Source organism: Catharus ustulatus, chromosome 13, assembly GCF_009819885.2.
Source record: "Catharus ustulatus isolate bCatUst1 chromosome 13, bCatUst1.pri.v2, whole genome shotgun sequence".
NCBI classification, from domain to species: Eukaryota; Metazoa; Chordata; class Aves; order Passeriformes; family Turdidae; genus Catharus; species Catharus ustulatus.
Genome location: NC_046233.1, coordinates 12,263,411 through 12,279,521, shown reverse-complemented (window position 1 = coordinate 12,279,521; position 16,111 = coordinate 12,263,411). Strand labels below are relative to the sequence as shown.

General features: G+C 47.7%; 1 protein-coding gene across 1 annotated transcript; it reads left to right on the top strand.

Moving 5' to 3' along the window:
* The first annotated feature begins 8,033 nt into the window (after positions 1-8,033).
* On the top strand, positions 8,034-8,798 carry DNAJB8 (DnaJ heat shock protein family (Hsp40) member B8). The gene has a single exon (XM_033072024.1). The coding sequence runs from the start codon at positions 8,166-8,168 to the stop codon at positions 8,796-8,798; it is 633 nt and encodes a 210-aa protein (XP_032927915.1). The 5' UTR covers positions 8,034-8,165.
* The last annotated feature ends 7,313 nt before the right edge of the window (positions 8,799-16,111 follow it).

Below are 16,111 nucleotides of genomic sequence, written 5' to 3'. Positions count from 1 at the left end.
ATGCATAAACACAGTACAACATGCAGCCACATACCTCTGCATTCCTCCTCCTCTCCCTCCCCTTATTCCTTTATCTCCTCATCTGCTTTTGCCTGTTAAACGTTATCTCTGCTCTGCGCTCAGAACCGAGTCCCAGGAAAGGACAGTTCTGGTGGGTCACACGTATAAGGGTGCTGAGGAATGGCAAATATTCCAGGTGAATTTCCAAAGTTTTTAATGGTCTGGGTGGAGAGAAGCAAGGGAAGACACTTGCCAGACCACAGCAGTGCCAAATAGAGTCCAGCCAGGGTAGGAAAAGGCAGCATGGTTTGGCCAATACACACTGTGTGTTCCTGATCTGCTCAGGCAGCACCTCTGTCTCTGGGTTTGCACCCCAAACCTCATCTGCCCAGCCAGGCACACAGGCACCCATGGCCTTACATTTGCACATGCTCTTGTGGCAAGAGTGCTACATGAGTAGTGCTTTTGCAAAAGCAAAAGAGCAGGAATGTGGATTTTACAGTGATTAAAAATTATTTTAAAAAAATAACCTCCCTCTTTTCTGTTCCTCATTTGGCAAAAGAAGGTCTGAGAAATGAGCAAACATCAAGTGTACCTAACACCACTCTCAGCACCTATGGCTGTACCCACAGACTAGAACCATCTCTGAGACAAAACACAGCCAAAACTCTGTGCTCTGGGCTTGGGCCCTGGGAGATGGAAAACATACAGCAATGCTGTTGGGGGGGCCCAAGCCACTTTCTTCACAGAAACGTGTTAAGAACTCGAGGGCTTTGCTGAAAGGCTGGTGTGCATCATTGCAGGTGCTGCTGTTGGCCCCTGTGAACCCTGAACATGAGCCCTGATACCCAGAGGAGCCTCAGCGCTGCCCCACACATGCCATTGGAGCTGGGGCCTGTGCACAGGGGGCTGCAGGGAACTGTTTCTCAAAAAGCAGTCTGAGGCTTACCTCGAAACAGCCAAGGCACAGCCTTCCCCAAGAACTGACCCCTGGGCACTTGTGCAAGGACAGGGAACCAAGTCCATCCCCTTCACACCTACTGTGTGCTGAGGGCTTGGTCCTCTTGGCTGGGAAGAAAGGCATCCCATTGTATCTTCTGGAGCTCTCCCAGGACTGACCCCAGCTCTCCTTGCTCAGAATATGTCATAAGCTCTGCCCTCAGCAGGACAGCAGGCTGGCACTGGGTGTTACATCCCCACATCAGGGCTTTGGCATGGGCTGGATGAATCCTAGAAGCAGACTGGTTTCCAGCTCTCCATCTTCCTAGAAAAAGAGGGGAAAGTACATAATGCCAAAGATACTTACAACACTTGGGCAATTTTTCCAAGGAACTTTGTCCTGGACCAGCTCAGTGACAGCTGCAACCCAGTTGTACAAACCTAATCACAACTCACCTCAGAATCAACTCAGCACATTAAGCACTGCTCCAACAAGCTCTCCTCAAGCCTTCTGCTCACAGGGGTCACTCAGCTCCAGGGTAGGGGACACAAGGGGGATAAGGGGAAAACTGGAGGAGAGATTTGTGCATTGGTCAAAAGCTCTATCATTCCCACTCTGGCATTCCCCACTGCAGCTCAGAAGTGATGCTGCTTTGACAGATTCCATGTGTGGGACCAAGTTGCCCATACCAGTTGTCCTGCTGCCCACACACAAGGACGTGGGTAAGACCATGGAGCTCCTCTGCAAGCACCAAACAAGGACCCTTGGATAGCAGGTAAATGCAAGCAAATGGCTCCTCAGTGAGGGGGGGGAACTGTCTCTCCTCCCAGGAGCTCATCTTCAAGGATATCCACTTGTTCCCTCGCTGCAGTGACTGCAAATACTGCTCCAGCACTAGTGCTGGTTTCTGGGCTGAAGCAGCAGCAGGGTGTCCATGTCTGTACATAAGCAGAAAACTCCCAGTGTGCACAGCCAGGACGGCATCCCTGGCCAGTGTGTGCTTGTTTCCAAGCATCTGTGCACACACACACACATGCAACGTTTTGGGAGCCAGGCAGGGCAGAAGGGCTCCCTGCAGGGCGTGGGTTTGAGCAATGGGAGCAAGGGCAACTCGTGAGCCCAAGGCAGCGTGGCTGCACCGCATGCAAGCTCTCTGGAATGGGGCTGTATACTGAATTTATGAGCTCTTAAGTCATCACATTTACAATTTGTATTCTCCAGTCTTTTAATCTCAGCAATAAACTCAGACTAAACCTTTGCTGAGGCAGTGTGGAAATTTCACTGCTCCCCTCAGCTCTATACACTAAGTGCCCATGGACAGGACCAGAACACACTTTCTGATGGCTTCAGCGTTCTTATCCAGTTCCCCACTCCCATTAAAGTAATTAATTGCTTGGTCCCTCACCTGGGGACTGGGTTGCCCAGGCCCCCTTATTAGATGTAGGCATAAGAAAATACAGGGGCACAAACACTTACCATCCCTCCTGCATGTCTGTGTGCACATCACCAGGACCCTCACCTAAGTTTTGTACCACTTAGGACTTCCCCCTTGCCCTGCAAACCAGCACCACTGGTGCATTTTTACCTGTACAGAGTTGCTTTACTTCAGAGGTCTCCAGGAGGTTTCCTGCTAGAGAGCTGGCTCTCAACAGGGACTACTCTTCAAAGTGAGCACCTTCTTCATTAACAGGCCTCAAACTGAGACGAAATAAGCACCAATAAACCTACTAATGGAGTTAGGCCTTCCCTGCTTGGATGAACCCCACGCTTTCAGAGGAGGGTGGCATCATTTCTGCAGAATGCTTGAGTGGCCTCAAATAACACACTGAACTGTCAGGCACAAGCCCAAGTGATGGCGTGAGCCAGCACTGAAATAATGAGAAGCTGATCTACAGCTTTTCCCCTCTGGTTTATTAAATGAATGCTCCACATACCACTTCCCACTGACTGGAAACAGGGAGAAAATCCCAGAACAGTAACTCATCATCCTTTCTTTCCCTGCGAAGATTCAAGGCTGTGGCTATGTATGGATGTTGTGAAGTGATAAAGTTGCTGTGGCTTCACGAGTTACCACACATCAGCTGAACTGTGCCATCTGACCGTGCTCCCAGCTCCCTGCAACTGGGTGGTAAAACATGTTTGCTCATGATGGGGCTGGAGCAGGTACACTGGCGGGCTCCAGATAAGCATGCTTTGCTGATAAGCTGTACCTCATTAAGCCCCAGGACTCAACGGCTTGCAATGCAATCCTTGCCCCAGAAGCCCCTCCTCTTTTCAAGTTGTAGTCCTCAGTCATGGGACAAGCAGCAGGAAACCCCTCTGGGAAAGTGGTCAGTGTTGGATTGATTCCTGTGTGTTGCATGGAGAGGATTTAGGGCCAGAGACCATGCCAAAGAGGAGTGCTAGAAGGACTGGCCAAAAGTGATGCTGAGTGCAGATTCAGCATAGCCCTGTCTGGAGAGGATACTGGAAATGACACATGGAGATGATCCAGTCAGTGAAGCCAAAGTGCTCTGAGCTCTGCTGGGGTCAGAGTCCATGGACATGAGTTACAGTACCATTTTCCAAGACTGAAGCAAGGTCCAGCCCTGCATACGGGGCATGATCTAACATAAAGAACATATCAGGCTCATTCTTGACTCCACTAAGGGGGACCTCTCAACAAAGAATGGTTTTTTGAGGTTCCTGCCCTTCCCCACTACCACTCAGAAGAGATGGTTGTCTTCTTGTCTGAACCTTGGTCTAGTCTAAAGCCCCAACCTGAGTACCAGAAAGGCTGTCCCAGAGCCAGCTCTGTGTCCCAGCCTCTGAAGGTCTCTTCCATCCTAGACTCACCCCATCTCCCATCCCACATCCAGCCCCCATGCTGAGCCTGACACATGGGATCAATGCACAGGACATGCTGACCCTCCCTCCTGTACAGAGTGGGGAACCCATGTTGTCTAAGCCTTTTCTGCTCAACATTCACAGCTGCAAAAACAGCAGGCAAACTCCTGACCTCCCAAAACTGAGCACCAGGCACATACCCTTCTCCAGATGCTTTTGGGATGGGAGCTACACACATTCAGAATGCGTTCTCCTTACCCAGATCTTGCATTTGTATTTTGAGAGGTGAGGAGGCATTCTTCAGGGCAAATTTTCTATTTATTTTTCTGTCTTGTTCTGAAGTCAGGCAGGTTCCTCTGTTCTACCCCAGCGGGAGGTTGGCCCAGTGTGCCCATCCCTGACCATCATCCCCAGGAATGTCACTCCAAGGCTGAGCATAGGATCCCCCCAACAGGGCTGACCCACAGGGAGGTATCTAATGACAGTTTGAGTGGTGGAGCAAAGCACAACTCATGTTTGTTTGGATAGTCAAAGGACTTGGAACAAATGTCTCTGACTTGTGTTGGTTTAGATAAAAGGACCCCAGCCTTGTCACAGACTCAGCAGGGCTGTTGAGAAATCACTTGTGTAGACCTCCTCTGCCCTCAGATGCTTTTAAAACAGAAGAAACCCTATGATAACAGCAATAATTATTATTCTTTAGGTTGGAAAAGACCTCTAAAATCACCAAGTCCAACTGTTAACCCAGTGCTGCCAATCCCACCACTAGCCCACCACAACTAAATGGTTTTTAAATATCTCGAGGGATAGTGACTCAACCACTGCCAATGGGCAGCCTGATCCTATTCTTGACAGTCCTTTCCTTGAAACTTTTCCTAATATTAATCTACTCAAAATAATAATAGAAAATTTTTTTCAAAGCTTGGAGGCACTCAATCCTTTCTGGACCAGGGCTCACTGGGGAGCCAAGGCCAAGATCAGGGATTGGGGCTGCATGGTTGAGATCACCTGTCATCTGGGTGACAAAAAGTTTGGGACATTTTGCTGTGTGGTGCCTTCTGTTTCACTCCTCATCCTGACCTGGCTGACAATCCCTTCCCTTACAGACCCAGTATCTGGCTGGGAGGGAAGAGCAGGCTGGACCTGGCAGTGCCTGGAGTGGGGAACTGGGGGGACAGGGACTGCTGCTCCACATTCATCTGGCATACTGAAGCAGGGAATGAAGGAAAAGGAAGGAGGGGGTGGGTAGAAAAGAAAATCCCAAAGATCCTCGGATAATAAGCACCATTAAGGTTAGTCTGTCTCATGATTGTTTCTTATTAAAAAGAGACTGTACTTTATCTGTGCAGGATATGCTGTTTGGATGAGGGAATTAGCAGAGTGACTGCCTCCATATCATCTAATTAGCAAAAATGTTGATAAGCAGATACAATCACATATGATTAGGATCCTTTTAAAAAGCCACTCCATTAATTAAATAGACAGAAAGGCTGCCTCCAGCCCTCGCGTGCCACTGATTAGAATACAAATATTTACACTAATCTCACCTCCATCAGCCATGGGACACTTTTGAGTATTTTTAGTGACATCAGATTACTATTGATTTTCATCCCCAATGTCAGACCATTTTGTTAGTATCTGAAAGTGCTGCCTTCAGTTTCGGATGCTTTAAATCATGTTAAGGGTTTATCTTAATGACGCTGCTGATAACCACTGTTCAGGTCACTCGTACTTTCTCTTCAAAGAACACAGTCTGGGCCGGCTTTTATTGTTTGTACTTGAGATTTAAGATACGAAAAACATTTCTCATTTCAAAGCCTGGGTTTCTAGGGATGGGGCTGCCAGGCCAGTTTGGGTCTAGTTACTTGATGTGTGCATGTCTCATTTCCCTTTCTCCCTGCCTCTCCTTGACCCTTTCTTTTTTCCTTGCAAACCCTTTTGGCTCACAGCAGTGGCCTGTCTTGAATGGCTGCTAATCACTGACGCCTGCTGCAGGCAGCAGACAGACAGGCAGTGAGCATCCTCCGTTCAGGGACGACAGAAGAAAAACACTCCCTACTTTTCAGCTGGGTAGGATGCACTAAATCCAAGACAGATAACCCAGTGCGCCAGCCAGTCTGAGATGGGCTCTCAGCATCAAAAGCCAGCAGGGAAGAGGCGCTTTGCAAAGACACAGCACAAGGCAGTGACCTCCCTTCCGTGCACAGCTCCACTCCCTGAAATTGATAACTGGCCTGGGACCCTCTTCAGCAGACTTTTCTGATGTCCCATTTTCCCTTCTGGGTAACAGAGAGTAGGAAGAGCAATCCTTAAAATTTCTGCCAAGCATCTGCAAAAGGACCATGCTGGCAGCGGCAAGGAGCTGTTGGCACCTTGTGAGGACTTGTGGGTGGTAAGCTTGGATCACCCTCAAGTGGACAATCCTTAAAAAATCCCTTTTGTGAAGATTTCAAGCATAAGACTACAGTCTGAGTGAGCAATCAAGTCTCAGCTCTCCCCTCACTGTAGAAGACCACTTCAGGGTGTTTTGGGAATGCAAAGAGCCCTCTGAGCTCAAATGGGCTGCAGCAGCTTGGTGTTGGGTCCAGGTTATATTCACCATTTCTACAGAACAAACAACATCCAGCACAAAAATCATTCATGTGGCACAACTACCCTGAAATTAATAAGACTTCTGTGCCAAAGGAGGTAAAAGCTGAGATCTCTCCAGTGAGCCCACAGGACCATGAGCTCTTTTGCCCTTTGCTCTTCTCTCAGCTCCAGCCCTCAGACCTGTGCTGCCCTGCAGCAACTTTTACTGCCCAAATCTGACCAATCTGTGCTACTGCCCCATCGCTGACTATCGAGAGCACCAGCAGCACAAACACCTCTCCCAACACGTGTCAGCCCAATTGCCTTCCTCCCTCTGCCATGCTGCTGTCTCCAGGCTGACAGGACTGGCCCGTGCTTTCACAGCCCCCCACAGGTTGTGTGTTAGGAGAGCAGCCAGCTCATACGCTGTGCACATGCTCTTTGGTCTGGCTGGCTCTTGTCTTCTTCCCAAAGTGCGGGATAATGGAAAAGAGGGCAGTGATCTGCAACATATGCTGCTATTAGAAGGTGTTTATGACACTGTGTTACAGACAGATGAATTCTCATTATTGGCACTTCCTTGAGACCTTCTTCATGCAGTGTTTCCCTCTGAGGATATTGTATTTCCCGCCAGAATGGCAAATCCAAGGAATAGAAACAGATGCAGGATAACCCTAAATTTGATTGCCTGTGTCAAGTTCCTGGGCCATCCCTGTTGAACGTGCATACACACCTTGGGACAGGTATCCAAAAAGGCACACAGAAAAGAGGCTAAGGTTGGTAATTCTGGGAATTTAATTTACTACCAAACATGAAAATGAGGCTCTTCTGAAAGTGTTAGGCATGTCTATAAATTCAGAAAATATGACAACGTCCATCTAATCATGATTTTAGGAAGAATTCCCACTCAGGGTTTAAAAATGGCCACATGGGGAAGTTGCAGTGATTCACTACCTTCATAAAGAAGGATGTGAAATGTATTTTGAATTTAAATTTGGCTAATGATACCTTCCAACTATTTTGTCTGGGAGCCTGAAGATCCCCGTGGCACTGAATTTCTGTTCCCATGCAGGTTCTTGCTGACTGTGATGTAGTTGGCATTGAACTTCCTTTTTCTCCAAGTCTCTCACTCCAGAGTGTATTTTCCAATCCCTTTAGTCACATTTTATGGCCTTTCCCTGGGCTTTCTCTGATTTATCAACACTCTTCCTGAACTATGGGTAGCCAAGTAGGGGTAGGTTCAGATAAAGTCATAAGGGAGGTAAAACAATGAAAGACATTGCCCAGGGAAGCTGTGGATGCCCCATCCCTGGAAATGTTCAAGGCTGGTTTGATTGGGGCATTAAGGAACCAATTCTAGTGGAAGGAGCTGCTGCCCTTGGCAGGGGGCAGGGATTAGATGACCTTTAAAAAAGGTCACTTCCCACCCAAACCATTTTATGATTCCATGGCAGTCCGACATCACGGCTGTGTCAGCACAGTTACATCCACAGTTACATCCAGTACAAAGATCTACATTTGGAAACAGAAGGCCAGTGACAACAGCTCCACCCCAGAATGTGGTCAGGACAACTGAGCCAGGATTGGTGGAACCCTCTCTGAGGTCACAATCTCATGGTTTGTGAGCAACAGGTTTGAAAAGAATGTCTGTGGTCAAACAGCTCTTGGTTGCCTTGCAGTGCAGCAGGACAGTGCAGCTCATGGGGCACACTGAACAGCTCCCCACCGCCCAGCAGTGCAGTATCCTTGGGAGTCTCTGCATGCTGAGCAACCTTGGTGGGAGAGACATAACCCGGCACCTTCCAAACAACCCCAGCTTTCCTCTGAGATGTTAGATTACTACAAGGTCCTTGGACTGCAAGCAGATGCCTCACAGGATGATATTAAGAAATCCTACCACAAACTGGCGCTAAAATGGCATCCTGATAAGAATCCCAAAAACAAGGAGGAAGCTGAGAAGAGATTCAAAGAAATTGTTGAAGCATACGAGATTCTGTCCGACCCTCGGAAGCGATCGGTCTATGACAAGTCTGTTGAGGAGAGCAGAGCCCGCAGAGGAAGAGCTGCAGCGGGCTGTGACTTTTGTTCCCATCATGGATCCCCCTATCAAGAAGAGGTCTTTGGAGGGACGTATCCATTTACATGTATTTTCTTTGACCCTTTTGAGATAAGAATCAATGGTGAAAACTGGCAGAACGCATATAGAAGAGCAGGAAGGCCCAGGGAGCCGTTTGCGCAATGGAATTCCTTCTGCCCCAACGGGCACGCCACCTCCTTCTTTGCTGAAAACACAGCTGGGCCGTATGGTGTCAGAACAGTGATAACCACCACTGAAGTGATCAATGGCAAGACCATCACCACTCGGAAAATCATTGAGGATGGGCAGGAGACAAAAGAAGTGGAAGAAGATGGCCAGCTGAAGTCTGTAATAATCAACGGGAGAGACTACATGAATTCTTAATGTCACAAATGCAAGCTGTGGGATGCGCTCCCATAGCTCAACTGATGGAACCTATTACAAGCAGTATCAATAAATGCTGAGTTCATGACACAACTGATGCAGACCTCTCAATGACTGGGAACAAAATATTCCACAGGTAAAGATATGGTTATGCTAAACTAAAGAGTGTGAGTCCACAAAGCCTGAATGAGGTGATATATAGTGATTATTCAATAAATATCTATCAGAGATGCACGGGAAAGGAACCTTGCTCGTTTGCCAAAAAGATCAAGTTGATTTAATACAGCAATAGGAGACAAGCTGGTTTGTGGACACGTAATAGAGCCCTACAAAAAGCTGTAGGTTCCTTTCCCTCTCCTTGAGATGCCACTGTTATAGTCTACCAGCTGGATGAATAAAGCTTTGTGTGACTCTCAGACCCAACCCTGACGAATAAGTGAAGAATATCCTTCCTACTTTTGGTGTATGAGAAGATGAATATCCATTGAAATAAAGTTTTTATACATGGGCAAGAAGGTTGGCAGGGGTCAGTGGGACATGGAGAGCCTAGAGGAGTGAGAACAACATAGAAATAAACAAAGGAAGGAAGGAAGAAAATGTCATTCCTCCAACTGCAAAAGAAAATTGGGGCTTTCTTGAGAATGCCCTGTAAATTATGATCACAGATCCTGATGGAAGTACTGCACAGCTCAGGGGCTGAAAGTGAGCAGGGAAAAGGTGAATTTGGCTCTTGGACTGGGACAATCTATATTCCCTCTCTGCCTGGAGTCATTCAAACACAAAGAGCTAAATTCTAACCGTGAGCCAACAGATTCCAGGGGGCTGAGTTTAGCTCCCTCTTTGTGCAAAGCTGGATGCAAAGACTTAGATGGTGCTTTACCATCCTTATTGTCTTGCTCACAGCTGCAAGAGCCAGTTCACAATGCATTTCTTGCACAGCCTGCCAGCATGTTGCTCTTGTTCTCCACTGAGCTACAGAACGTGCTCCCCATGTTTCCTCCCTCCCCTGGGCTGACATGAACTGCTGAGCCTTGTTTCTTGCTTGGCCAGATCACCTTAAGCATTTAAAAAATTACACACCTCTTATTTTTGGTCCCACGCTACATTCTCTTGAGTTTCCCAGCTTTCCCTGCCCAGTGATGTCTCCCTGGAGACTGGAACTAGTTTTCAGGGACATTTTCACTCTAATCCAGATTGGAATTGCTGCCTGCGTTTGGGCAGGTCTTTGCATCTGTTTCCTCTGCTGTAAAATGGGAATAACAGACTCCTGTGCTTTGAAGGAGGCTGTGAGGTGGTGTGGCTAGTAAAGGACTCTCAGCATTAACCAATAAGTTAAATTAGCCAGAATGTTGCCACCTCTTATTCAAAGCCTTTTTCTCTTATAAAGACAAATGTAGCTTAAATCACCATCCTTAGCAATTGATGCCATGTCCAGCTTGCAAAAACAGACAAAAACTGTATTTGTTATGTTAAGGGCTGTTAAACCCCTCTCCCAGTGAGCAAAAGACAGCACTGGGCTGCAAGTGGAAGCTCAACTGCTGGGTGCACAGAGAGGCCAGGGCAATGGGAGCAGGGAAAATCTCCCTGGGACAAACCTGCTGTGTCTGCTGCTCCTCCACAGTTTGGAAGCCATCAACAGTCCTGCAGGCATTGGGACTCTGAGAACTGCAAATATTTAAGAGGTTTGATACAGAAAGATTAGTTTGGTCAGAACAAACACGAGTCAATATTTCTACCAATACTTCTCCTGTGGGCACTATATTCATGAGAGATGGCTTCTTGAATTTACGTTATGCTGCCTCAGAGGAAGTCCAAGGTAAAAAAAAAAAAACAAAACAAACCATTAATAACAACCGCAACAAAATCAAACCGCACATTTTGGATTGGAAACTGAAATGGTCTTTGATCAAAATAACATGTTTGGAAATCTGGACCAGTTGAATTCCCAGCTCCTCAACCTTTTCAGCTTCCTAGGGCTAAAACTTTGCTTCAGTCTTGTCTCTAATGGGATATTTATTTATGCACATCAATATTTCTTGATCTGAGACAAAGGTATGCAAGTCTATATACATTTTAGACCTTTCTTGCCTTGGGTCAGTAGTTTCCTCTCCTAAAGCAGCACCGAAGAGCAAGTTCTTCCTTTTTCCATCCCTGGGTCAGAATGTGTCTATTGCTGCTTGCAGTAGCAGGGATCTCCTAGGGCAGCTGCACCCAAACCTGCTGGAAGGAATAAGGGAACACAGACTGGGAAGGGACCCAGCTCACCCAGAAAGTGCTGAGTCCAGGAAGACCTGCAGATCCTCTTCCATTTCTTCCTGTGCACTGCAGACCACAGAGCACCTTGCAGCACTTTCTGTGAGCTAAATATCTGAAATTAAAAAAAAAAGAAAAAAAGAAAAAAGGACCAAGATCATAAAGGTCTGGTGGTAAGAGAGCATGTCAATCTTCATTAGCAGTCCTGTATTCCTGCAATAGTAAGAAATCTGCCAGGTATGCCAAACCACCCCTGGAATGGGTTGTGTCTCTGTAACAGTAACAGAGAATATATTCTGTAAGTTCTGTAAGTGAAACCCAGCATACCTTGCCTTGGAAGTAAACCCTTTCCTATCCCAGGACATTGGATCAGACTAACACTGAGCCTGCCAACAAAACACCAACACCTTTGAGGAGTTTTTAAAGACTTTTTCTCATGCCGTTTAGCAACCTCAGCACCAGAGGAGGCAGCACCAGCCACAGCGTAAATTTGTGAGTCTTTGCCTTGTCCAATTCCAGTTGTCTGTTCCTCTTCCAAAAATGCCTCTTCCCTCCAAAAACCTGTATTTTGGGACCTTGCCTGGTCGGTGGTGAGTCTTTCAGGTGTGTTCATGGCTGAAGGTGCTTGCATGCACATGCAGTCCATCCCCTACGAGGACCAGGGGTACCAGCTGCACACCCTGGTGCTTAGCTGCTGATGGAAACCAACCCATCACCCTTCCAGTCACTGCTGGACTTGATGGGCTCATTTCCAGCACCAGCTCTGCTTGAAGGTGACACACTTGAGGGCAGCTGGCAGCTCCCTTCTGGCTGCAGCTCCAGAGCCGGTGTGTGGCCCCGGCTGCCTGGGGCACCGGCAGAGCAGGGAGCGAGGGTGGCTCCAGCTCCACCACCGAGTGTGGCCAGCAGCCTGTGCTGAGAGCCTGAGTCATTATTTTATTAGCAGGGCCCACAACTACTTTAATGTGGGCTTAGGCTGCAAAAACAAAAACATACATAAAAGCATTTGGAATTACTTCATAAAATACTAAATCACGATATTAACCGACTGACCTTTGCTCTATGCAGACCTGCTAATTTTAGCAATTACAGCCAACAACTTGAACATATCAAGTGGGCAACTGTTTAACAATAATGACATCTGCTTGGAAAATCAAATTATGCCTAAACATCTTTAAATCCCCACTAGGGGATACCTGCTTTTTCTTTTGCAACTGTTAGTCCCTGTTTAATAGGATTTTAAACTCACAGCCGGCTGCACACTGTGGTGGCAGCGGCCCCTCTCCCTGGAGTGACAACAACAGGACAGACATCCCATTAAGCAGAGAATGAGAGTCTCCCCTCGGACAGTGATGGAAGTGGTTTGGGTTTTGACAGCTTAATCTGATAGACGGGTGCATTAGCTGGATCCCTTTGCTCACCCGTGCCCCTGCAGATATTGCTCCCCTCTGCAGCCCCCCAAGGTTACACGTGCTGGACACATCCAGGGCTGATCTCCACTGGCTGTTGCATGGGAAGGATGGAACCTTGCTACCAAGATGGGTTTTGCAGCTTTCAGTGCTCTTTGTGGAGCAACCGACATGAGATTTCCTCCTGCAATGTCCTCAGACACAGCCTAGTTTGAATTCTGTTTCTTCCCTCTCTTTTTTCTCTCCTTCTGTATACCCAGGTACTTAAATCCATCTCTGCTGTTCTCTGCTTCATGGTGAAACTCCAACACTGAGATCTGTTCTTCAGTATAATGGCCTAATATATGGCAACAACAGCTCCTCAGTTGCTGTTGCAGCCATATTTCAGGCCTGTAGGTTTTTCTTGCCAAGAAAAGTAACATTAGGAGCAAATGGGACCAGCGAGGAAGGGTGAGCACAAGACCACCCAAATCTCCACTGAAGCACACTGATGCAGACCAAGACCCTCCACCATAAAATTAAGGTCCTTATTCAGCCCCCAGTTGGGTTTCTGCAATGCCCTGAGCTCTGCTGATCTGGGAACAGTCTCAGCTGCATGTCCCACTCCTGATCACTCAGCACCCTGGGCTCCAAGGCTGTTGTCAGATATTTGAATTGAGATACAAGAACAGAATATTTCCGCCCCTTCTCCTCTCTCCCTCTCCCTCCCTCCCCGGCCAGTCTGGCACTTCTCTGATGGAGCGTGCAGCAAAATCACAATCACATGTTTGCAGCAGTAGGAGGCCATTGGCATGGAAGTGGCAGTGATGTCACTACAAACATTTCCACCCTATCCCATTTCTCCAGAACAGTCTCCGTTTTTATGACCCCATCCTGAGATCTGCAGGAAATCAAATTGTCCTGATACTATTTTGAGCTCTGGTGTCATGGCATCAATATACAAGGACGTGGTGTCAAGCCGGAGAGGCTGGAGCGCTCTGCGGCGGAGCTGCAGCCCGTTTGTTTGTGCGGCTCGGGATGGATCACAGCCCTGTGCATCCCGTGCTGGGACCCTCGGGGTGTGTGTGCTGAGCCAAGGGGGTGAGCTGAGCAGGGCAGGCCTGGCTTCTGTCCACCAGCAGCTCCCCCAGCCCGCTGGGGGTTACCAGACCCCAGGGCACCGCAGTACCAGGGGGCAGAGCAAGCGCACAGGCACGCGACATGTGGTTCCTACACCCTGGCATGCTGGATGCCAGCCACCCTGGGGGCTGCACGCAAGGGAAGAGCATGATTGCATTCATGAATGGCAAGGGGAGATTTGGGGAAAGACAGACACTGGCAGGGTGCCTAGGACATGAAACCAAATGACAATCTGACCAAAATGGGGAGAAACAGCACCCAGCAGCTACAAACGCTTGTCTGAACCAGGATTGCCATCTAAACAGAATGAGCCATGGGTTAGATACCCCTGTCTATCAAACTGAGATTTAAGCAGTGGTTTAGATCCCCCTGTGCTCACAAAAACCTCCTCTGATGCTTCCCACCAACGCACAAACCCCTGCAGACTGGAGCTCTCCCTTGTGCCTGTGCCTCGCAGGAAAGATTCAGGTCCTGCAATATCTCTTGCCAATTAAGCTCCGGTGGCATCCCTACCTGATTCATCTCCTGCACCCAAATCTTATCTTCTCCTGAAAGAACATCAGATGTAACACGTGGCATACACAAAGCACTCCTGAACTGAGACTGGGAACAGAAGAAACAACATCTGCAACAAAATTTTATCTGTTGGACAAAGCTTATCCTGGAAGAACTTAAGAACCCACAGAGTCCCCTGCAGCAGAGCAGGAACAAATACCAGTTTGGCTAAAAATAAGCAGTGGGAGAGACATGGTCGTGGCCCAGAGCTCCTAGTGAGTAAGAAAATATGAACTGCTTCTCAGGAAGTGTAGTGGGAGCTTCTATGTTATTTCTTTAAATGTAAGGCGCAGGACAATCCCATATCTTTAAAGGTTCTGCAGAAGGGTACAGGTTTGAATCCTACACTTAAGAGCAGCTCCTACAGGAGAAACATTTTTATCAGGGTGTGTTATGTAAAGCTAGAGTCTCCTTGTGAAGGCAGAAGAGAGCCTAGTGACAGAATATGAGCGTCTCAAGGCTGACAAAATGCATGCCAAGTGCTCATGTGTGCTTGCTCTCCACAGTACCAGAAAACACCGTGCTACGACCCCAGAGAGGAAGGGGATTTAACCCTTGAAACACTTTGTTTCTGACTTTGCTTTCAAGTACATGGTGTGATGGTTGGGGTGTCCTGTGCAGAGCCAGGAACTGGACTCGATAAGCCTGGAGGGTCCCTTCCAACTCAGTGTATTCTGAGATTGTATGGCAAAACTCCATTATCTCATTATCTCATCTGATAACTCCATTATCTCATCTGAACCTCACCAAGACCAAATGTGACTATTTGCCTTTAGCTGTAACTGCTAAACTCACTGCATCCACAGGAGTCAGTGCTGAGACCAGACAACCACTTTGTAACCTCCTGTATGGGGAACATTAGTAACTGGAGATAGTGTCCAGCAGCCTTCCAGCCTGAGACAACACTTAAGTTCCCATGAAATTGAACTGACCCATGAATTGGGTCATTAGTCATCTCCTCCAGCTTTCATTTTCAAGCCCTCCTTTATTTTTGGCTACAATTAGTACTCAGTTGCATTCACCTTTGGTCACCCTCCAAAAAGCACCAGGCAAAGGAGCTCATGGGACTTGAATACCACCCACTTCTCAAGCATTCAAGAAAGTTCTTTACTGTTTGACTTCAGTATCTGCTTTCCCATCTTCCATGGGGCTATGCCCTGTAACTCTCTCTTCCTGGCAGGCAGAACTCTGTGCCCTCCCTTCCCCAGGCTCAGACCTCCCTGGTGCCACTACAGACAGCTCCTCACTTTCCCATGCCCTTGATCACTCAGCATCTTGGCTCAGTGACACCATCCAACCTTTCCAGCTCCTCTGCTTCCTCACTTTACCCTGAATTCCTCTCACCTCCCTCCAATGCCTTCCAGGAGCTGCCTTCCTCCTGCTGCTTGCAAATTCTTTCCTTCCCACTTTGGACACTGCACTCCTGTAGATAAATAGTTGCTTGAACTGCTCAGTTAAGAACCTGGCCTCTTCCCACCACCCAAGGCATGAGGAAAACCCTCAGTAGTGTTTAAGCAGCTTCAGAATGAGGCCCAGCAGCATCAAGTGACTTGGCAAGGAGTGACACTGGTGTTACAGAGACACGCGTTCCAGCGTGGTCAAAGTGAGGAGACCATGTAGGGTGATAACATTTTCTTAATCTAATTTTTTTATTTTATTATTCCCTCTCTTGTGGTCCCTTCCGTTCCCACAACGAACAGGGGTTTTTATTGCTGGGGTTAAAAAACATGAATTTGCATTACATCCTGGCTCCTGCTGTAATACTTTAGTCTTGTTTCTCTCTCGTCCCCTCTCCAGAACAACTGATGCTATCACAGCCTGATTTAATTTCAAAGACGGATTGTGATTTGGCAGTCGGGGGGAAAAAAAAAAAGCCAAGTTAATCAAAAGTCACCATCTGCTGTGTTGCCATGGGGATATTCCTCCCCAATAAATGTGCTCTTTGCCAAAATCACAGATAACAGCACTATAAAGGGT

Excerpts from the sequence above, each read along its gene's own strand:
- DNAJB8 (XM_033072024.1), top strand. The coding sequence starts at position 8,166 with ATGTTAGATTACTACAAGGTCCTTGGACTGCAAGCAGATGCCTCACAG.